At 32.0% G+C, this 24929-nt stretch overlaps 1 protein-coding gene across 2 annotated transcripts in view; it reads left to right on the top strand.

Moving 5' to 3' along the window:
* Chd1 (chromodomain helicase DNA binding protein 1) overlaps positions 1-24929 on the top strand; it is a 70203-nt gene that overhangs the window by 12284 nt on the left and 32990 nt on the right. For both annotated transcript variants that reach the window (XM_046428988.2, XM_046428979.2), the window contains exons 3-16: positions 8877-9078; positions 10039-10158; positions 11633-11697; positions 13821-13967; positions 14117-14388; positions 15353-15578; positions 16045-16145; positions 16374-16552; positions 17688-17815; positions 18341-18557; positions 19411-19500; positions 20658-20848; positions 21683-21871; positions 24499-24661. In XM_046428988.2, coding sequence (XP_046284944.1) covers positions 8877-9078; positions 10039-10158; positions 11633-11697; positions 13821-13967; positions 14117-14388; positions 15353-15578; positions 16045-16145; positions 16374-16552; positions 17688-17815; positions 18341-18557; positions 19411-19500; positions 20658-20848; positions 21683-21871; positions 24499-24661 — 2290 coding nt within the window. The remainder of the gene's footprint in view (positions 1-8876; positions 9079-10038; positions 10159-11632; positions 11698-13820; positions 13968-14116; positions 14389-15352; positions 15579-16044; positions 16146-16373; positions 16553-17687; positions 17816-18340; positions 18558-19410; positions 19501-20657; positions 20849-21682; positions 21872-24498; positions 24662-24929) is intronic.

The raw sequence follows: 24929 nt of genomic DNA, 5'->3' as shown, positions 1-24929 counted from the left end.
GCAGTCCCTTCCCTCAAATATATGAAAATGCTAGGCAAAGTAGAGCAAAGGAAACCACTAAATTGTGTGACTGAACTTGAAAGAAGGCTTACTTACATGTACCAGAAACAAAAGGGATCCTAGAGCAGTAACTTTTGAACAAACATGGCAGCACAGGGGATATTTGAAGGGTCACATCGGGACCTTTGGCCAACAGGCCAGGATTGGTGTTGGAACTAAGAGTTTGGCTGCAGCTGAAATGAAGAATATTATTAACCCTGAAGTTTTGCCTCCTATGTAAGGGTCTAGGAAAACTCTTTACATAGGCTTTCAAAGACATAGATTTATCTATTTATTGATTTATTTGTTTATTTATTTATTTTTATATGTGACAGCGGAATGCATTACAATTCTTATTACACATGTAGAGCATAATTTTTCATATCATAGATGAACTCTAGATAGGGCAGAGGGGTTTGAGGGGGGAAGGGAAGGGCATGGGATTATTAATGATGGTGGAATGTGATGATCATTATTATTCAAGGACATTTTTTATTGTAAGCATAAAATGGAAACACAGTATGAAAATATCTTATAAATTAGAATTATATGATATAAAGTATTATCTTTACTGGAAAATAAATAAGAGAGGACCCTAAGGACCAACCAGATAACGTACGTGAGTGAAAATTTCCAAGTATTAGACGTTTCTTCAGGAAAAAATAATTTATGAATTGAAGCATATATGCAGCATCCATAGGAACCAGTGTTTTTAGGTTTGCACAGTTGTGACTGTGGGAAGTGGACTCAGTGTTTGTAGATTTTCTGATTCTTCAGAAGTTATTTCTATATATTACATTTAAGTTAGATAAGTTTGATGAAGAACCAAAAGAAGAAATATAGAAGCAAAGAAACCTGGAAGAAAATGAGAATTTGTGTGGAAGATGGAGGCTTACAGTAGTTTCAATTAGAAAACAAAAGAGGAGATAGTATTAAGCATTTACTAATTCACAGATATCTTTTTAGAATCTGTCAGGTACAATACTAGAAAGTAGGTGTTCATATTACCATGTGTTAAGTGCCAGTTGCCTAAAGTTGTCTTGAGGAGGAAGTCTACAAAAAGCATGACTTCAGAAGTGAAAGATAAATAATAGAATAGTTACATTAGGGAAGAGGGTCAGGTGGTGATTAATAGGTAGGGATACCAACTTAAACCAAGGCTGGGAGGTGAGAAAGAGCATGACAAGAGGGCCAAAGGAACTCAGTGAGGCTGAAGTGCAAATAGAGAGAGAGAGTGGTTTTTGATAGTTGTAAAGGTAGGCAGAGATCAGATTTTAATAATTTTATCTCAAGAACCCCAAGGTAAGCCGTTAAAACCTCAAAATCAGTTGTAGTGCTGGCTTTGTCACAGGGTTTAGTAAGTATGGAATGGAACCCATGCATACACATTTAAAAATTGGGGTGGTGGGCTGGGGATGTGTGGCTCAAGCCGTAGCGCGCTTGCCTGGCATGCGCGGGGCACTGGGTTCGATCCTCAGCACCACATAAAAAATAAAGATGTTGTGTCCACCGAAAACTAAAAAAAAATAAATATTAAAAAATTCTCTCTCTTTTTCTCTCTCTCTCTTTAAAAAAAAAATTGGGGTGGTGATTTTGTTGCAGGTTAGAGTTTGAAGAGGATGTTAATTTTTTTAAGTCATTCAAGTTATTAAGAACATAGACTATAATACAATAACCTTGGTAATGTAGGGATAGAATATTAGCCTTTATGCTAAAAGAAACTGCAGAGATATACATTTTGAGCACTTTATCTTGTCTTTTCCTGCTGTTGTCTACAAACTTTCAAGGAAAATCGGAAGGGCCAATAAAGGGAGCATGTCTAGTTGAGCCAGCTTCTATTGAACAGCTTTTTGGGCAGTACAACCCAAAACTTGTGCTTATGTCTCATTTGTCAGATATTGGCCATACTGATTGATCTTAACATTGGAATTTCTGTTATTAAGGAAAAGAAGACATGGTGAGTTAATAGCAGTGTCTGAGGCAGGTATTGAATACAATTTTTATTTAAATTCCTTTAGCATTTATTTTTATCATTTCAGGTTTTTTTTTAAACTATGTGCATTTCTAGGGATTGGGGATGTAGCTCAGTTGGTAGAGTGATTGCCTCATATGCACAAGGCCCTGGGTTCAATCTCCAGCACCAAAAAAAAAAAAAAAAAAGAAAGAAGGGAAAAATAACATGTATTTCTACCTTCCTAGTTTGGCCAATTTGTTGATTCATTATGTATTAGATATTTTTATTTTTTTATTATTTTTTTATGCCAGTGAATGTTTACTTAACTTCCATATTCATTGACTTCTGTGGCTTTTAAATCTTCCATCTTTGTACCCTTTACTATCTGCAAACACAATTGTACAATATTGAAGGTTAATGGAGGAAGAAGCTTGTGATATTAAAAAAAAATTGTTAGTTTTTAAAATTTTGAGTTAATTTCAGATTTCACAAAGCTTACCAGAATAGTATCATCAACTTTATATGCCCTTTCCCAGATTCGCTAATGTCTTTTTGCCACATTTTCTGTTATTCTATCTTTAAAATCACATATTATTTGCATCCATGTTAATGTGTATTTAATTTTTTGAACCATTTGATACATTGCAAAAGTCATGCCTCTTACATGTTAACACTTCAGTATATATTTTCTAAGAATAAAGGTAAATTTTTCCATATGCCCTCTATAGTTAGTAAAATCTGGAAAATTTACATTGATACAGTACTGTAATATTTCGGTTTGGTCAATCCTAATCTTTTAGTTCCATGTTCAGTATAAGATCCTATACTGTATTTAACTTTCATGTCCTTAATTGCCTTTAATCTGAAGTATTCTTCTTTGTCTTTCATGAGATGAACATTTTGAAAAGTACAGGCTAGTTATTTTACAGAATATATTTCTCAATTTGGGTTTGTCTTATGCACTTACGGTTAGATCCAGGTTATACATCCCTTATTCTGTGCAAGTAATGGTTTCTTTCTGAAGGATATCACATCTGAAGCTCATATAGCCTGTCTGCCCTCGTTGGCATTGCCATAGGAAAAGATATTGCCTGGTTTCTTCACTGTGATTTTAAATTTATTCAACATAGTTAATAAGTTATTTGTTAAAAGACACTTTGCAGCTATATAAATATCTTACTCATCAAAACCCCTAATTGTAGCCTCCAATGATGATTATTGCTTGAACCAGTATTTTCTATGGTTATTCAAATGATTGTTTTTCTGGCACAACCACCTTGTTCACAGTTACCAGTTGACATTTAGAGCTGTCAGAACCCTCCCCGCTGACTGTGTCTTAGCATGGACTCAATGATTCCTGTTTTTATTCATGGGGTAATAATCCCTTACTGTCTTTATTTTGGTGCTCATATCAGATTTGTCCTATGAAAGCTTCTTCATATTGTCTTCTCACCCACCCCCCACTCCTGCCAATATCTAACATCCTCTCATTTTTTTTTTAAAGTAATTTTTAACACAGCTAGGTTGTTTGGGCTCAATTATGTACCTTCCCTGTCATAACCTTAGGGTAGGCCATTTCTCAGAGGAGTTAAATAGTGTAGAGTAGTATTTAGGATTCAAGATCTGGGTGCTAGGGATTGTAAATTTAAAACTTAAAAGATGTTCACATTGACTGAGAGTAACAAATTGAACACACTGACATAAATGCAAAAGGATATCTGCAAAGGGCTTTTTTTTTTTTTTTTTTTTTTTGGTACCACTATTTACAGTATCAAAGAATTGGAAGTGTGCCTTTTTTTAGTTGAGGGGTAACTTGAAACTCCGGAGTGTATGCAAAATGGTCTATATGCAGTTGCATAAAGGAATGGTAAGGGCTTGGGATGTGGTTCAGTGGAGGAGTAATGAAGATTTCTAGGATATAATTCTCCAGATTAAAGGCAATTAAAGACATGAAAGTCAAATACAGTATAGGATCTTACACTGAACATGGAACTGAAAGATTAGGAAGATTGACCAAACTGAAATATGATCTTCTTTAAGACTTTTAAATATGTTAATTATAAAAGAGGGAGCATAAATATTCATTTGCTTATATTATAAAAGGGAAGATAAAAATTTTAGAAGGGAGAGGATATAGTATAGAAGAAACAGGAATGGAAGTTAACTTCTCTGTAAGCTCTGAAGTTGGATCCAAGTAATAAAAAAGCAGTATTAAATCAAATGAATACAAGGCAGTCCTTAAAAATAAAAAAAGACAAATGACCCTAATTATACCAAATTGGTAGCTACACAGAAATAAATTATTTCATGGGGCTAGGGTTGAGGCTCAGTGGTAGAGTGCTCATCCAGTGCATGTGTGAGGCACTGGATTTGATCTTCAGCACCACAAAAAAAAATAAATAAAAATAAATAAGATATAGTTATTGTGTCCACCCACAATTAAAAAAAATTTCAAAAAAATTATTTCACCTGATTTGAAAGCAGTAATTTGTGGGAGTGGGTATTCCTGAGAACAAAAGGAATTGCAAAGAAAATTTAACTTTCAGTAATCAGATTGTAATGATTGTTGATACTAATAATGGTATTATTTTGAAAATATTATATGTATTCTAAGATAAAGCAAGCAATTAGTTGGCCAAAGATATTTGAAACCAAGAAACGTAATCCCAGTGATGATATAAATATGAAACCAAAGAAATTAGGTTAAAAAAAATCTGCAAATTTGAATTTCAGTTGGAAAAATATAAATTAATGTATTTTCTCTAAAAATACACTTATCCTAGTCCATTCCATTAAAAGTAATCTTAAAAACAACAACCAGTTCAGGAGTAATAGATTTACCTAGTACTGAGGTTCCTATTATTTTCCCATTTAAACAGAAGGAGAGCTTTTTGATGAAATTTCTGAGTTACAGCCTGAGGCAAGAAATATGCAAGGTGAGCCTGGGACATCTTGTCATGCCAAAAAGCAAGTAAGCTATCAAAGATTACTGAAGTCTTGTCAAAAGGACTCTGGAGCTAATCAAGGATTTCCTATTGGCTAAAAGTGGGACAGTATGGAAATCAAGAAGGATGCTAAAGTGTATTAAAATTTATGAAATAAGTTCAAATCCATGAGGTTTTAATGAAACTTTAAAAGTTATTGATGTGCTTTGAAGAATGCTAGTGGTTTGTATACTCTTTTGAAAATTGGTAAATAAGAAAAAGAAATGAAAATGCCTTTCATTTATGAACTGTGCCTCAAGGATAACTAATATGAAGAGAGAAAGTTTCTTTGTATTGCCCCTAAAGAAGAAATTATATTGGATAAATGAAGAATGATAAAATGCCACCATTTTGCTCCCTCTAATTAAATAATGGACAAAACCACACAATCACTAATGATTGCTAAACTTGTTAGGTATAAACTAATTGAAGAAATCTATAATGGAGAATTAGGCTAGGATGAAATCTTTCATGAAAGGCCTTATAGGTGTCTGACTTTTGTTATAGAAAGACTGGAGACTTAAAATTATGCTATGATTAGATTAAATTTGGAGCACTTGTAGTACTAGGCTGAAAGAGTTATTAGGGAAAGGCTATTCATATATTTTAGCTTATACTTTTATGTCTGAATATAGAGATTTTTTTCCCATTTTCCGCTGCACACACACACATTTTTAATTTTTTGAATGTATAAACAAGGTATATAAAATTTGCACAATTTCAAAACTGAAGAATATTTGGCAATCTGTATTGCCTCTACTGTCTCAGCCATTTTTAAATTAGTTGCTGGTTTATGCTGCTATTCTTGCTTTTTTCAAAATAATAAGCAAGTGTATATAAATATTTCCATCTTTCTTGTATAGAGGAAGCATACCATATTGTTTTGTATCTTGCTTTTTTAAAAAATTATATTCTAGAAATCACTCTGTAGCAGTAAATAAGATATTCTACATTCTGCATATTCCTTTTTTAATTGACACATTAGATCTGTACATATTTATGAAGTACCATGTGATATGTGTGTGTGTGTGTATGTGTGTGTGTGTGTGTGTGTGTGTGTGTATATATATATATATATATATATATATATATATATATATATAAAATGTTCAAGTCAGGTTAAGCATGTTTATCTCATTTCTGTTTTGGGAAAACATTCCAAATATTTTCTTTTAGCTTGGATTTTTGAAATAAATGACATTGTCTTTGGGAAAACATTCCAAATCTTCTACCTTGGTTTTTTGAAATAAATGACATTGTCATCAACTGTAGTTTGTACTGTAGTTTATACCTGTGCAATAGAACACCAGAACTTATTTCTCTTAAGTATAATTTAGTACCCATTGGTATTCCTCCCACAGCATCTTTGCTTTTTTTTTGGTACCGGGAATCAAACTTTTACCACTGAAGTACATCATTCTCTGTCCTTTTTTGTTTGTTTGAGACAGAGTCTCAGTAAGTTGCAGAGGCTGGCCTTGAACTTGTGATTCTTTCTCCCTCATCTTCTTGAGTTGCTAGGGTTACAGGTAGTCATCACTGTGCTCAGCCACCTATTCTTCATCTTACTAGAGAACAATGTAACAAAATAAATACTTCTAATTTCAAAGGTAAACACATTCTAATAGTAAACCTAGGGTCATACTGTTGGTTTTATTTCCAAACAGAATTACTCCCTAAATATGTGAAAGGAAAAATTCCTATATTCACTTAAGAATTTTGATTTGTTAACAAGCAGTGTTGTGTGTGTGGGTGTGTGAACACTTGTGAATGGAACCCAGGGCCCTGCAAATGCTAATTAGCACTCTATCATTGAGCTATACTCCCTGAATCCCTAAGGAGCAGTTTTGACTAGCAGTGCATCTGGAAGATTTATTTTAAAATGTAGGCCTATAATAGAGCCCTCCCCCAGATTTATTCACTCATTATCTACTTTATTTTTTTTGTGTGTGTGTTACTTGGATGAAACCCACAGGTTCTCTACCATTGAGCTCCATCCCCAACCTTTTTTGTTTTTCAAGTCAGGATCTCACCAAGTAGCCTAGGTGGGCCTTGGATTTGTGATCCTCCTGCCTCAGCCTCTCAATAGCTGTGATTACAGGCTTGTGCCATGGTGCTTGGGTTCATCCATCTACTTTCAGAGTATTTGTTGAGCACCCAGCTGTACAAGGTTCTATGTTAAGTACTCTGGAAAAAATATAGTGAAAAAAGTTATAAGCTATTAAAATGAGGACTCTTGCTTAACTCTTCTCACTTGAAGACTAAGTTTAATAACACTTCATTCTGAATGCTTGTTGATTACTGTACCAGTTTAGTTATGTCTGGATCAGTTGTCTTAAACATAGCACAAAAAGATATTTGTCAGTTTACATGAATGTCTCAAGGTTAGTTGTTTAATGGTAAGGACTTTGTCTCATTTTACTCTACTTCGTGTCTTATTGAGTCAGTGAAAATTTTTCTTAGCTAGTGTGTTAAATAGAGAAATAAAATCATTGCTAAAAAACTGTTTGGATTTGTTTGTGGTACTGGGATTGAAGCAATCCCTATCACTGAGCTAAATCCCCATTTTTATTTTTTATTTTGAGGCAGGGTCTCACTAAGTGAGATTGGCCTTGGATTTGCCATCATCCTGCCTCAGCCTCTTGAGTAGCTGAGGTTACAGGTGTGCACTACTGCACTTAACTTTTTTCTTTTTTTGAGTTTAAAGGCACTGTGCTATTTTGGGGCCTCAGAACCATGTGATGAAAGGGTAGAAACTGGCAAAATGATCTTGATAGCATAAACCTTTCAGAGACAAGTTTTCACTGTTTTCCAGGAAGAAAAACCTTTTACTAGATGTTAAGAGCATGATACACTTGCTCTTATTTTAGACATTTTAACTTATATCTGACTTGTGGAATCAAAATCCTTTCTGCACATGTTTATTATGCAAAAAATAAGTCCTTGTTCTGAAAAAAGGATTAGAGTAACTTTATTTTGTAGTCTGTTTTCTTAGGCCAGTTCTGCCATCTGGTGGCACTATTGAAAATTACAGAAGGTAGTAAAACTTTTGTTGTATATACCTGCACAAACTGTTACTTATGGGTTTTTTGAAGCTAGATGAAATTCTGTCAAAAGCTGAGTCTACCATATTTACAGAGATTTAATACCCAAGTTTCCAACTATTCATATGTAAATACCACATGCAAAAACGGCCATGAAAATAAAAACAGTTTTACTCAACTGTTTAGTTCAGGTGATTTCTCTCCTACTTTAGATCAATAATTAAAAATGGGAAGAAAGATAGTTTCTCAATCAGATGATAATTGCTTTCTCATGGTTGTGTGTGGATGTTAGAAAATGTTACGAGAATTTGTTATTACTTCAGATTTATTTTTGTAGACCCATGAGAAATTTAAATGATTTTCTTAGAAGTATTATTGATATTTTAATGTAAATTACATTTTATAGTAGCTTAATTATAGTAAATTGCCATCTCCTGGAATGATAGAATAAAGAAATAGTCTTGAAAACAAATGAGAGCTACAAATAAATTTTTTTCACCTAATATAAATATTTTCAACATATTAAATCTTTCGTTCATACAATTTCTTTTTTGTAATTGCTAAAGCTGGCCTCTTAAACGTGTATGTACCATACCTCAAATTTATTTTCTTTCCAAGTGTCTGACCTTGGAGCCTATAATTGGGGTTTTGTTTATTAACTTCAAGGGAGAATATCTTATTGCATATGTTTTAAAATCTGTCAGATATGTTACTATAAATTAAATAACATTGATTCTCTTTTCTATTTGGGTATAGAAAGTTGATATATTGAAATAATGGTTAATGATCTGGAACTTCCTTCTGACTATTAAATTCCTAATGAATATTGTTTGAAATATGTGTGTTTTCTAATTGTAGCCAGTCGGATGATGATTCTGGTTCAGCTTCAGGCTCTGGATCAGGTTCGAGTTCTGGAAGCAGCAGTGATGGAAGCAGTAGCCAGTCAGGTAGCAGTGACTCTGACTCTGCATCTGAATCAGGCAGTCAGTCAGAGTCTGAGTCAGACACATCACGAGAAAACAAAGTTCAAGCAAAACCACCGAAAGTTGATGGAACTGAGGTAATAAATAAAATATCCAATGAAAATTCGATTTTTGGCATTACTTTGGGAAAATTTATAGGGTTACAAAACAATTTTAAAACAAAGTTTACTTTTAGTAATTCTATAAGTTGTGGCTATACATCAGTGTGAACTATTAGCTTAAGTGAAACAGTCTATAAAATGGCACATATAACAAATGTATATGCAGATAAAGCCTTTTCTACCTCTTTCTGAGGCAAAAGTTGAATTTCATAAACAATAGTTTCATGGGTAAAAATTAAAGACTTCATGCGGTCTACTTGTTAAGCTTACAGTGATATCTCCTTTTAAGACTTTCAAAGGAGATACTTTATTACTAATAGGAGGAAGATTTAATATTTGCTTCTTCAAAGATAATTGGTAGAATAGGATAGGGTTTTTTTCTGCTTGAGACAAAGTACTACAGCATAAACTAAAACCTGACCATACTTCCTGATAGTATATGCTATGTTACTTATCGTATTGGTCTTTAATGAGATTAGATGCTTGGGCCGAGAGTATAAATCAACCTACAACTGCTTTCATAGAGAAAAATCTTGCTTTAAAAGAAGAAAGGTCAGCTGAGCTTATTGTGTTTACAGTGACATAATTGATTTGTATTCTGACTCAGCTCTTCATCTTTACTCACACTGATAAAATAGGTAACTATACTGAGTAGCACCAGTATAGCATATTTTCAATTTGTTTGTGAAAATAATGCTCTTAAAAGAGGAGGATGATTATTGTCATCTATGAAACTTGACACTCCATTAATTTTCTTATATGTAGTGAAGTCTGGCATTTTATTTTAATTATTTTGCAGTGATATTGTATTTGTAACATGAAAGAGGAAAATAGTCAATTTATTATTTGGGCAGAGAAAATGTTAGAATTGTCAGTAAATTGTTTTTCAGTTTTTGCCACATTTCATCTTTTTTCTGGTACATGTTTCTGTTACAGTTCTGGAAATCTAGCCCCAGTATTCTTGCTGTTCAGAGATCTGCAATGCTTAAGAAGCAGCAGCAGCAGCAGCAACAGCAACAGCAACATCCAGCTTCATCTAATAGTGGATCAGAAGAGGTGAATTTTCATAATGAGTTATTATTTTAAAAGTAGATCATATGTTTGACCATTTAATATTAATGAAATTATTAAAAGCAATTTCTTTGAAAGGATAAATAGAAAATACCTGTATTTAAATATACCTGTAAAAAAAATCTTGAAATATAGACATAATGTTATCCAGTATTTCCACTTTAGAGATTAATTCAGAATAATGTGAAATTTGTGTGTTTGCTCATCATAGCAAAACTAGAAATTTGGGCTGGGGTTATAGCTCAGTGGTAGTAGAGCACTTGCCTAGCATGTATAAGGCACTTGGTTCAATTCTCAGCACTGTGTGTATATGTGTGTGTGTGTATATATATATATATAAAAACAACAACTAGAAATAAATGTAAATGTGAAATTTGAAGGAAAGAATTAAATAAGACATATACATCTGTACACACCAGTGGATGAATATTATAGTAGTAGATTTTATAGAATGTTGACATGTTTTTTTAAAAGTGTTTTTATTTCTAACTAAAACAGTTGTACATATTTATGGGGATAGGGTTTGATATTTTATTGCATGTATACAATGTGTAAGATCAGATGAAGGTGCTTGTCATACCTATCACTTCAGATATCATAATTTGTTTGCATTGAAAATACTCAGTCCTCTCTACAATTTTGAAATATTCAATTAATTATTGTCAGTTAATAGTTATCTTACTGTGCTATGTAACATTAGAGTGTTTCCTCCTATTCAGCTGCCTCCACTACTGTACCCATTAATGAGCCTGTCTCCATCCCTCCTTCCCCCATACCTTTCCCAGGCTCTAGAAACTATTATTCTTTTAGTTTCCACTTATGAGTGAGAATTTATGATATTTGTCTTTTTGTGCTTCATTTATTTCAGTAAACATGTCCTTCAGTTCCATCTGTCTTGTTGCAAATGATAAAATTGTTTTTTGTAGCTGAATAATATTCCCTTAGTGTATATAAGCCAACATAGATTGGTTTCATATTGTGGCTAGTAAAAAACTAAATTATTCTCATAATAGTTTTTAAAGACTAGACTGCAGTTATAAATAATGTAGATTCTCTGTGTGTGTGTATAAGTATACATAAATGTGTGTTTGGATAGAAACATTCAGATAGAACTGTGTCAAAAATTATCTACTGTTGAAGAATAATGTTATTTCAAAATTTGGAATACCAAATTCCTTGTTGTGGCTATACTACACAGCAGTAATGATCACCTGAGATGGTAGATTTTAAGGTTTTATACAAAGTGCTGACATTATGATATTTATCTGATTTTGTTATCTCAATTCCCAATAAAATGTTATTAATTACTTTAAGCCGGCTATTGTAAATATAAGAACATAGAACAAAAAGAAAAGAACTTAAGCATACTCTTATTAGCAAAGTGAATATTATATAGCATAGCTGGCTTTGTTAAATTTTAAACATTTATGAATGACATTTTAAAAATTTTTCTTTGCAGGATTCCTCTAGCAGTGAAGATTCTGATGATTCATCAAGTGAGGTCAAGAGGAAAAAGCATAAAGAGTATGTCATTTTGTTCAGCTGACTACTTTTGCATCAGGAAAATACTAATAACTTTGTATTTCTTTATGAAAGTTGTTGCCAAAAATAGACTTTTAGAACTTCTTTGTTCATGGCATTTATGATTTAAACCATTAACCCATAACATTTATCTTTCTTAGATTTTTGTGCCACTTCTTTATCTCTTATAATTCTTACCCCTAAATATTTATAAATTTTAAAGATCTACTTAGCCTTAATGTCAAAAAATCTTAATAACTTGGGAAATTTAGGAGTATAGGGATCATAGGGTGATTGATGATTGTTAATTTATGTTAATAATTATCCTTACTATTTATCTGCACATGAAATTTACTTCACTGACATGAAAGAAATCAATTAGAAACTTACTGTATTTGCATAAAACCATGACTCATTAAGTACCTCAGATTCTGAGTTTATATACATTTGAAATGATTTTTTTTTTCTCATTCTTTAGAAGCATTGTTCTGTTGTTTGATCTCTAAATGTTCTATTGGTCTTTGATATTTAGAATATTCACTTTGTTATCTGTGTTTGGATATGTTGTTTTTCCCACAGGATTCATATATCTTTAATATAAGAATTCATATTTTTTATTACTTTTTGAAAATTCATTCATTATATCTTTGAATGTTTTCTTTTTGTTTTTAACTCTAAGCTACTCCAAATCTGTGGTCTTCTACTTTTCAGGTTGTTTTTCCTTTTCTTGCAGGGCTAACAGTCTAACCCAAGGTTTTATACATGCTAGTTAAGCACTCTACCACTGAGCTAGCCCTGTATTCTAGTTTCTAAAGCAAAATAAGTGCAATTTCAAATATTTTGTCTCTTCAACTATTTAAATCTTTCACTGAGTTATTAATTTTTAAACCTAAAATGACTATATATTTATTTATTTATTTATTTTTATGTGGTGCTGAGGATCAAACCCAGGGTCTCACACATGTAAGGCAAGTGCTCTACCACTGAGCTACAAACCCAGCCCTAAGTATACATTTCTTAAAATGTATGGTTTTGATAAATTTACTTCAATATAAATAATTTAAAAAACATATAATAGATTTTTTCATATGGCCTGCATATTGCTACATTCAGTGTCCAAACCCTAAAAAGATCTCAAGATAACAATTTGCTTTTGTTATTTACTTTCATAATCAGATTTTATCTGTGTTTTTATAATCTTTAGCATACTCCTGATTAATTCAAGAGACACAGAGCAATGGAGCAAAAGCTATAGCCAATGCAAGATATAATATAGGTTGATTATACCTATTTGAAGTGCTTGAGTCCAAAAGTGTTTCACGTTTTTGTTTTTTCACACTTTGGGATATTTACAGACTTTACCAGTTGACCATCCTTAACCTTAAAATTAAAAATCTGAAATATTTCCAAATCTGAAACATCCCAAATATGATGATGGTAAAAAATTTCAGATTTTTTATTTGAATTGGGGATATTCAACCTGTACGTGTAAGAATTTAATATACGTGTGTTTTATTTCAACTTTATCTAATAACACTGACATGTGCATCCAATATTTTATTCTCTACATGTGAATTGGAAAGAAATAGATTAAATGACTAAAAATAGTAATAGATAATTGTTGAATATTGATTGAGATGATACTATTGGTAATTTTTTTATTTTTTTAAACACTTTTTTCTAAATAAGCTTTTCTTAATGAAAATATACCATTACTAAATTCAGTTTATTAAGACATTTTACAAATCACAGTCTGCAGAAAATTAAAACGAAAGAAATTGGGTTTGTTTTTTGAGAGGGCAAATGGAATAATTTTACAAGATTTTCAAAACTAAACCTGTGGCTCTTTTGAGTTAGCATAGTACATTTTCATCTATAATGAGAATCAGATACCATTTTTATGTACAGTTCATTTGAGGTATCTAAATAATTAATAAAAATCTGAAGAGAGAAATCTGTGAAGAATATTTTCCAGTGTTATTTTACAGACATTTAATATTTTCTAGCATAGGTAAAAGGAATAATATTTTTTATGTTAACTGGAAGAGTAGTCGCTCATCTTTGTATTTTATCATACATAACTTATGTATGTTTAAGTAAAAATACTTTATAAATTTTATATACAGTGAAGATTGGCAGATGTCTGGGTCAGGATCTCCATCTCAGTCTGGTTCAGATTCAGAATCTGAAGAGAGAGATAAAAGCAGTTGTGATGAAACAGAATCGGATTATGAACCCCAAAACAAAGTCAAAAGCAGAAAACCTCAGAATCGGTAAGTGCATTATGTTATTGGTTTGAAAAATTATTAGTTACAGAAGGTATTCATCCTTTTTCTATAGTTCCTCAAAACTTGCTTTAAAATGTCTTTTTTTTTTTTTAAAAAAAAAAAAAAAAAAAAAAAAACCTCCTGCTCTTCCTCAGCTCTAAGTCAAAAAATGGAAAAAAGATTATTGGACAGAAAAAGAGGCAGATTGATTCATCTGATGATGATGATGATGATGAAGATTATGATAATGATAAAAGAAGTTCTCGTCGCCAAGCAACTGTCAATGTTAGCTATAAGGAAGATGAAGAAATGAAAACAGATTCTGATGATCTACTGGAAGTGTGTGGAGAGGATGTTCCTCAACCTGAGGAAGAAGAATTTGAAACAATAGAAAAGTTTATGGATTGTCGGATTGGGAGAAAAGGAGGTATTTTTCAAAAAAGCATTTTATTGTTTGTTATTTAAAGTACTTCTTAATTTTTTTAAAATTTGAAAGCCAAGATGGTGGATTTTTCTTTTGTTTTAATTATTTGCTATAAAACTATTTTTAGATCTTTTCAGAAACTATTCACTTGACCTCATGTCATATGATATGGATATTTGGAAAATTTCAAACTTATGCATTTAAATTTTTCTCTTATACCTAAATAATCAGTTGCTATTTAAGTATTTTCAGTTATACAAAGTGTTTGGATTTTGAAATATTTTTTATACATCTTAAATAGTAGGTTATTTTTAGTTACCTAGAGATGTAGTTTTAAAATATAACATTAAAATAATTAAAAATCATCTGAATGTGGTGGTGCATGCCTGTAATCCAGTGACTTGGGAGACTGAAGCAGGAGGATTGCAAATTTGAGATCAGCCTGGGGAAGTTATCTCAAAATTAAAAACAAACTAACAAGAAAAACAGCCTCCTAATTGTTAATATTGTAAATTGGCATGTAATCTTGGATGCTCCACTGTGTTTTGGCCTTGTTTATTTTTTGAATTTTAAAAATGAGGGTATTGGGGCTGGAGATGTGGCTCAAGAGGTAGCGCACTAGCCTGGCACGCGTGCGGCCCGGATTGGATCCTGAGCACCACATGCATAGATGTTGTGTCCGCCAGAAACTAAAAAAATAAATAAATAAATTCTCTCTCTCTCCCTCCCTCTCTCTCTCTCTTTAAAAAAAAAAAAAAAAAAGTAAGGGTATTAAATTTAAATAATCTTTATTTCTAAAATTCTGAATTGCTTTTAGGTATAATATAACTTGACATAAATTTCTGTACTGATTATTCGCTTATATAAGAGGTTTGTTTTGTATTAATATTCTTGAAATTTAGAGTCGAAAGGAAATAATCCTAATCCTATAACAGTTATGTTGAAGGGCTTGTACTTTTGTTTTTAGCTACTGGTGCTACTACCACCATCTATGCAGTTGAAGCAGATGGTGACCCAAATGCAGGATTTGAAAAAAATAAGGAGCCAGGAGAAATCCAGTATTTAATTAAATGGAAAGGATGGTCGCATATCCACAACACCTGGGAGACAGAAGAAACCCTTAAGCAGCAGAATGTTAGAGGAATGAAAAAATTGGATAATTATAAGAAAAAAGATCAAGAAACAAAAAGATGGTAAGCATGCTGTGTAAACCGCCCCCCACCCCACACACATATTTATAATTCAAAGATTCCACTAAGCTTTTTGGTAATAAAAATATATATATTCAAGAACTAAAATAACTACCTGATCTATAGTATGCCATTTCAAGAGAAAGCTCTTAGGGTAGCCATATCCAAATTTTTCCTTGATAACAAGTGTGTGTGTATATCTAATCTCTCTCTCTCTCTCTCTTATATATATATGTGTGTGTGTGTGTAAAAACATATATAATTCATTAAAAATTACAAATTTGTAAAGTTAAAAATTAATGATGCTCCATTTGTTTCAATTTCTTCATTGTACAAGCTTGTCTTATGTTGATGAAGTGGTAAAATGGGAGCTTGTGTGCTTAACTGATAAGTGTTTGTGATAAGTGTTTAGTAGGATAAGTGATTTAGAGGAGATTTTGAAGTCTATTCTTGGATTAAAATTTTTCAGGTTGAAAAATGCTTCACCAGAAGATGTGGAATATTATAATTGCCAACAAGAGCTTACAGATGATCTACATAAGCAGTATCAAATAGTGGAACGTATAATTGGTTAGTAATAAATGATTCTGATAAAACTTTTATTGTATGTATACTTGAAAAATTTTAAAATGTCGTAAGTTTGATGTTTACATGTCAAATATAGTATTAATTGTATATTTGAAAAATGATAGTATTAATAAAGCAGATGATTAATTTTTACTTGTGTGGCCTTTGCTGAGAATTTGTTTCTAAAAGTTAAATGTCAAAAGATAAAATAAATACTAATTTATCTCACAGCTCATTCCAATCAAAAGTCAGCAGCTGGTTATCCTGATTATTATTGCAAATGGCAGGGGCTTCCATACTCAGAGTGCAGCTGGGAAGATGGAGCTCTCATTTCTAAAAAGTTTCAAGCATGCATTGACGAGTATTTTAGTAGGAACCAATCAAAAACCACTCCCTTTAAAGATTGCAAAGTGAGTATTATTTGACATTTTTAATCAATGAAGATATTTTTATGCATCACAAATTCTACAGGTCTAAGTAGGCTTGTATTTTGATTTCAGACATACTTAAGGAGACTACTTTTTGGTTAATAGGTCTTATAGGAAGTAAGGGTCTTCCAATTGCTATATGGTCTTAGATGTGGCATTGACTTTTTTTTTTTAAATTTCATGTTTACACATATATTTTAGTTGTTGGTGGACCTTTAATCAATCAATCAATTAATTAATTAATATGTGGTGCTCAGAATCGAGCCCAGTGCCGCCCATTGAGTCACAACTCCAGCCCTGTGGCGTTGACTTTTGTCTTTATTGAGTGACATTGTGTCAGAAAGATGAAATATTGATGGTGGTGATGGTGATCATTGTGGGGAATAAACTGGGGAAATAAAATAGGGAAATCTTCCTTGAGACTAGAGGGGTTTAAAAATAGCAGATATTTTCTCTGAAGGCAGGAAAGGAAAAGAGAGACACACTCATAAGAAAATATCCTGGACTATCTGGCCTAATACTTTTGAAATCTTCATAGTTGGTATGAAGTTATTGGTGATAGTTTTTGGGTTTGTTATTTTTTTTTTTTTTAAAGAGAGAGAGAGAGTTTTAATATTTATTTTTTAGTTTTCGACAGACACAACATTTTTGTTTGTATGTGGTGCTGAGGATCGAACCCGGGCCGCACGCATGCCAGGCGAGCGCGCTACCGCTTGAGCCACATCCCCAGCCCTGTTATGGTATTTTTAAAATCAGAAATGTAATAGAATGCTAAACAAGTATTATGGTTTATTTTTAGATGAAGGATGGAGGAATGGCTATGAATGAATCTAACATAGTCTTTGCTTGTGAATACTTGAGTCCCATGTATTTTTACAGGAGTTGATTTCTTTCATTTGTTTATTCAAGAAGAGGGCAGAATATTTCACTGTGTTTTTGTTAGAATCCTAGAAAATAGTCTTGACTAAATCTTCAGATACATTTTGAGTAGTGACTCTCTGAAATTGATGACTTTACATGGAATTTTATAGTTAGTGGTGAAAGCTGAAATTTTCATCTTTTAGTATAATTTCTCATATTTAGTAATTCTGTAAGTTAATATTTATTTCCACTACAGGTATTAAAACAGAGACCAAGGTTTGTAGCCTTGAAGAAGCAACCATCCTATATTGGAGGACATGAGGGTTTGGAATTGAGAGATTATCAACTGAATGGTTTAAATTGGCTTGCTCACTCATGGTGCAAGTAAGTATATTTTAAAATCATTTTGAGATTAAAAATTTTATAAAAAGTTAGAGAAGATTTCCAATATTATAAAGGATAAAGCCCTTTGGGATTTTATATTCATTCCCCGTTTTTTATAAATAGTTTTTATTACATACTAGAAAGAAGGGACTTATATAGTATATCTTGTTTAATTGTTGGAATTTTTCAGTGTGTTTTTATTCAATTTAAATATCATGTACAGTCTCATCCCACACTATTTCTAGAATATTTCTCTTTTCTATAGTTATTTACAGTAATAATTTAGTCCACGTTTTCCATATCTTATAGTTTCTGCTCTTGAGAATATACATAACTCCTAGTTGCATTTTTCACCTGTGTTCTTCCTAGATACTTTTTATAATTATTTAGTATCTCTGGACTTTATCTCTAATAGATCATACGTATGTTCATATAAATGTGTCCACATGATATGAAAAGCCTTCTGTATGTATTGAATCTTTATTACATACTTATTTTAAAATTTTTTGTTTTTTAACTTTGTAGAGGAAATAGTTGCATACTTGCTGATGAAATGGGCCTTGGAAAAACAATACAGACGATCTCATTTTTGAACTATTTGTTTCATGAACATCAGTTATATGGACCTTTTCTGTTAGTAGTACCACTTTCTACTCTCACATCCTGGCAAAGGGAGATTCAGACATGGGCTTCCCAAATGAATGCTGTGGTTTATTTAGGTGATATTAACAGCAGAAACATGGTAAGTTGTTTCCCCACAGATTTAAAATCTGGAAATACTGTCTTTGACCATGAGTATTTTATCTTTTTTGTTTTGTTTCTGTAGTTCATTCTTTTTGTTTTGTTCATTTGTTTGGTACTGGAGATTGAACCTAGAGGCCCTTTACCACTGTGCTTCATCCCCTGCCCTTTTTATATTGAAACAGGGTCTCAGTGAATTGCTGAGGCTAGCCTCAAACTTGGAATCCTCTTGCCTCATCCTCTCAAGTAGGTAGGATTACAGGCATGTGCCTCCGTGTCTGGTTTGTAGCCTTAATTCTAGCATAGAATTTGCCACAAAGATAAAATAAAAATAATAAAATATCATAATTAGATACAATAAAAATTGGATATAATCAAAATCAAATAAGGTTTAGATATCATATGTATTTTTTCCAACTCTTATAGAAAATTTCAGATATACAAAGCTGTCAGTACAGTGTCACTTCACAATTTTAATTCGTTGCCAGTTTTGTTTCTTCTATACCTCTACATATTATTGCCCTCCCATTGTGAAGAAAACTCCAGATATTCATCCATAAATGTTAATATTAAATAAATTTCTTAGGTTTTATTAAATGAGATCTTTCTTCAGTGAAGGTGTGTATTAAAAAGATGTTTGTTTCTTTTTTTAAATAAGATGTTTGTATGATACAGTGTTTGTATTTCATGATGAGATTAATACAGCATGTAGGACATTAAAAATAATTTTTGTTGTATAAACATTCACAGGTTTTTGTGTGTGTATGTATTATGAGTGGCTTTTGTTTTAGATATTCAAGGAAAAGAATAATTTGCTTAATTTTCTCTTAATTATCTTTAAAATTTCTTAATAGATACGAACACATGAGTGGATGCATCCCCAGACCAAACGGTTAAAATTTAATATACTTTTAACAACTTATGAAATTTTATTGAAGGATAAGGTATGTATTATCTCTTTTGTTGTTGTTTGTTTGTATATGTCAGTTTTGCCTTTATTGTATGTTTGTAGACAGTATGAAAGGATAACTTAAATCATGACCCAGGCCAACAAACTACAGCTTGTGGGCCTTGAGCTAAGAATGATTTTTAACCTTTTAAAAGGGTTACAGTTAAATGATTATATAGAAAGAATATGTGATAGAGACCACATTTTGATCTGCAAATCCTAAAGTATTTGTGATTTTAACTCTTTATGGAAAATGCTTGCCAACTCTTCACTTAAACCAGTTTGTAGTGTCTGTTGATTTGTAAGCATTTTAGAGAGGAGAATGATGCTTAACACGATGAAACTACCACTTTATGAAGCACTGTATTAATTGCTTTACAGCTACTGTGTCAATAAATTCTCTCTTCTACATTCTATTTGTTGTTTCTACTTTATTGAATAGAAATATTGAGTCTCCTAGAATTTAATGAAATTGTCTTAAGATCACACAGTTATTAAGCAGCAGAATCAGGCCTGTTAGAGTTCTAAATTTATATATTGGATAGAGATCTATATAGTACATAAAAGTCAAGTAGTAAATAATACCTGCAGTTGGAATAAGACACTGTTCCAAATTGACATTAATGGAGACCTTCATTGGACTTAGGATTTGTTTAGTGCTCAACCAACGAGCCACATCCCTAGCCCTTTTATTTATTTATTTTTTTGAGATAGGGAGGGTCTCCCTAGGTTGTTTAGGGCCTGTGTATGTTGCTGAGGCTAACTTTGAATTTGCGATCATCCTGTCTCGGCTTCCCGAGCCACTGTGATTACAGGTGTGCACCACCACCAAGATTTAAAATCTTGTAAAGTTCTAAATGGTATTATTAGTTTTTCCTTTCTCATCATTATATAAGCTAGTATAAATTTCAACCTGATATTTGCTCCTGTCTAATGGTTAAATTAGTCATAGAAAAAACATTTAGTATGAAGTGTTACTTGATTTAAAGACTCCAATAAATCTTGAAATAAAAATTATTTTTCTATTTGGAAATTAGACAGAATTTATTTTTAATTTAGTTTGTTTTAACCTGAATTCACATCAAAGAGGAATACTAAATTTAAATTCCATTTTTTTCTCAATATTAACTGTGCTCTTTTGTTTCTTTTAAGGCATTCCTTGGTGGTTTGAATTGGGCATTCATAGGTGTTGATGAAGCACATAGACTAAAAAATGATGACTCCCTTCTTTATAAAACTTTAATAGATTTTAAATCGAATCACCGTCTGCTTATTACTGGAACTCCTCTACAAAACTCCCTCAAAGAGCTGTGGTCATTACTACATTTCATTATGCCAGAAAAGTAAGACTAATTTGGGACATACAATTTTAGTCATGATTTTGTATGCTAATGTTGGATGGAAAAAAATTAATGCAGGTAATAAAAATCAGTTAGTGGTTTTATTGCTCTAAAACATTGTTTCACAGATTATTGAGAAGAATAAAAGGAGATGGGGTGAGATACTATTTGGGGTTTGTGGCATTTTAATTTTTAAATTTTTGTACATAGCCATGTATAATAAATTACAACAATTGATTTACCCATGCTCAAAATATACGTTGCTTGAAAATCAAAATAGTACTGTTCTTCATACTGAGTTGTAGTAGTAAAAAGAACAACAAGCTGCTGATAATCCCATTCTACAAAAAAGGAAAAATAGACTAGAAAAAGTTAAATAACTTCGTGATGGGAGCATGCACATTTTTTAATAATAGATTCATAGCTTTAAATGTATGTATTTATTTATTTGGTACTGGGGATTGAACGCAGGGGTGCTTAGCCACTGAGCCACATCCCCAGTCCTTTTTTATATTTTATTTAGATACAGGGCTGTTGAGGTTGGCTTTGAACTCACAATTCTCCTGCCTCAGCCTCCCTAGCCTCTGAGATTACAGGCATGTACCACGATACCTGGCTAAATTTTTATTTGTGAGAAATACTTCAGTAATAATTGCTTTCATACTTAAATACTTCTGATTTAAGCTCAAAGGGAATCATGACTTATAAAACTCATATTTTACTTTTATAAGTATATACAATTGAAGGGAGGAAAATTCTTACGACTACCCTGGAAAATCTCATCCACTTTTTTTTTTTTTTTTTTTTTTTATTGTTCCATTATTTTAAATTTTAAAGGTTTTCTTCCTGGGAAGATTTTGAAGAAGAACATGGGAAAGGGAGAGAGTATGGTTATGCAAGCCTCCACAAAGAACTGGAGCCATTTCTGTTACGCCGAGTTAAGAAAGATGTAGAAAAATCTCTTCCTGCCAAGGTTGAGCAGATTTTAAGAATGGAAATGAGCGCTTTACAGAAACAATATTACAAGTAAGCTGTACACAGAACACCTGTTTCAAATATTTAATTCTGGTTGACTTCCATGTTTTTGTCTTGGTGTTCCCACCCTCCTCACAAATAGGATCCTTAAGGGTACCAACTCTTGAATTTTAGAATGGGGTTTGTCTTATGACATAATGGGGCATAGAGAAAGAGATATAATGGCACCTTCAAATTGTGGGTAATGTAAGACTGAATCATCTTCTAACAGGTCATTTTGTTTCTTTTCTAGATGTTATACTGTTACATAATTTTTTTAAGTGTTAGGGTTTCCATGATATTAAGGTATTATAATTATAAGAATTGACAGATGGAGGTTTAAAAAAAATTAAGACAAAATTTTAGGCCCCCCTGCTTTATGAAGAAGAGCCATAACTTTTTGTGTATATTTTGCATGTCAAAATCTATATAGTACCATTTATTTAAAGAATCAAATGTCCTGTCATCTGCTTAAATATTTAATTGCATAAAATAAAGCACATTGCTTCATCTGTTTCAAGTCTAAGTATCATGCTCTTAAAATTATACTTATTACAAAAGTTGTAGGTTTTAACTAGGGAAAATTTCAAAGATACACAAAAATAGGGTAATAAAATTATTTTAGTTAGCTTTTTGTCACAGTGACCAAAAAATCTGACAAGAACAATTAGAGTGGGAAAAGTTTATTTGGGGGCTTAGAGTTTCATACGTCACAGTTCATAGATGACTGATGAAGTAAGACAGGAGGTGGAGGAAAGCAGATAAAGAGATTGCTCCCCTCACAATACTCCCAATGATCTACTTCTTTCTCTAGTCACACAATACCTGCCTGTAGTTGCCACCCAGTTAATCCCAGTCAGGGCATTAATGTACTGATTAGGTTCTTAAAATCTGATCATTTCACCTCTATACTTTTTGCATTGTGTCTCAGACATGAGCTTTTGGAGGAATGCCACATATCTAAGCTACAACAAATTTTCCTTCCATGTACCTTTCAGCTTAATTTTTGACTCATAACTACTCTTGCTTCATTGCTAGCCATCCTCATTTCTCCTACTTCATATTCTTTTGAGGCAAATCAGAGAGGTACAGTAGTTTCATCCACTCATGTTTTTTCCGTGTTTCTCTTATAATTGATTAATAAACAAGTTCTAGTATTCCACTTGAAAGTTTAATAATAGTTTCTTTATTAGCATTGGATATGATGTTTAAATTTTTTTAATCTATTGTCCCAAACTTTGCTTTTCAAGTTTAATTCAATCAGGATTGAAATACATCCATTTATCTATAGGGCTCCCCCTTCTTTTTTTTTTTCCCCCTAAAACTTATATGATAAGAAAAAGTTATTCTATAGAATTTTTCCAGTGTAGATTTTGTATAGTACTCTCCATAAAATAGTTTAAAATATCTTATTTTCTATGTGTGGGGAGATAGCTCCTGTTCAAAGTCAGGTGTTTTTTTGTTTGTTTATTTTTTAGTTGTTTATGGACTTTTATTTTACTTCTTTATATAAGGTGCTAAGAATCGAACCAGTACCTCACATATGCCAGGCAAGCTCTGTACCACACTGAGCTACAACCCCAGCCCTAGGGTTGTAGAAGAGCCATAACTTTTCAGCCCTAGATTCAGATTTTTAATTTATGATGAGTATGTTTTGTAGTGCAAATGATAATATTCTAATTCTGGTATGGAGTTGTTTTTTAAGAATGTTTATGGAAAATTTGGAAATATAAGGAAAAGTAGACAGAAGATACAATTTCTTCTAATTCTCAGTGCTAGTCATATATCATTAAACTTGAACATTAGATTCTTCCAGGTACGTTTCATTAACTAAGATCCTAAATTACTGCCATAAATGTATGTTAAAGGTTTTAGAAATTCTTTTTGGAAGAAAAAAAAAAAGTCTTTTAGCCTTTATTACCTCTTCTAGCATTGAGCATTGTCCCTGGGTTTTATTTTGCTTTTTAGCCCGATGCAGGGAGATACTAAATAACTGGTGGTAAAGAAGGCTAGTAAAAAATATATAAACTAGATAGTTTGGGATTTTCACAGCTCTTTAAAGATGAATTTTATAAGAAAGGAAGAAAGTAAAAGATGGAATAAGAAAGTAAAAGATGGAAAAAAGAATCCATGTGCTAAATAAATGGTAAAAAGGAAATGTTTTATGTAGTTTGGACTAGTAGCACCAAAAGTTCTTCTGTAAGTTGCATATTTTTGTGTAAATGTAATTTAGAGAAGGCAATGTGGCTGAGACCAGGTATTATGAGGTTTCTTTTAGGTGTGAGTAAAAGGTCTAATTTCAGAAGCTGTCTAAGGCAGTAAAACTGTAAGAAGGTTCAAGTAGATGATACAGTTGGCCATCTTTGTAGCAAATATTGGAGTGGGAGGATTAATACACTATCCCTATTATAATACACTATCCCATACAATGTTACATAAAGCCTTTTCTATGTACAGTTAATGATTAACATAACAAAGAGTCCCATGAGTCTTATGAATGAGATTCAGTCCGTGGTATATCCAGTTGTGAATTTCATAATAGTACAATTTTGCTTGTACTATGTTTCTTTTTTTTAAGGTTTCAGAATTCATCTTGTTATTGTTCTGTTAAACATCATTTTCATTATTTTTTTTTCAAGATGGATTTTAACTAGGAACTACAAAGCCCTCAGCAAAGGTTCCAAGGGCAGTACCTCAGGCTTTTTGAACATAATGATGGAGCTAAAGAAATGTTGTAACCATTGCTACCTCATTAAACCACCAGATAATAATGAATTCTATAATAAACAGGAGGCCTTACAAGTAAGAATTTTTGACTATTACTTTGTGGTAAAGCAAAATTCTAGGAATGTTAATTTAAATTTAACTGAAAATGGTGTAGTGCCTTACGTAATATATTGGTTAGAAATTCTCATTGGTTAATGTTTTACTTTAATAATAGTCTTGAGTATTTTTTAGTCATTATAAAAATACTTAAAATTTTAATATATCATTATTTTGATCAGTTTTATAAACATTTCTCAAACTATGTATTATAGTAATTTACCCAGCAAAAAATCTATTAGTACAT

Source organism: Marmota monax, unplaced genomic scaffold (genome assembly GCF_021218885.2).
Source record: "Marmota monax isolate L192 unplaced genomic scaffold, Marmota_monax_Labrador192_F-V1.1 WCK01_AAM20220418_F8-fsc00018, whole genome shotgun sequence".
Classification (NCBI taxonomy): Eukaryota; Metazoa; Chordata; class Mammalia; order Rodentia; family Sciuridae; genus Marmota; species Marmota monax.
This window is presented reverse-complemented; position numbering and strand designations above follow the sequence as displayed.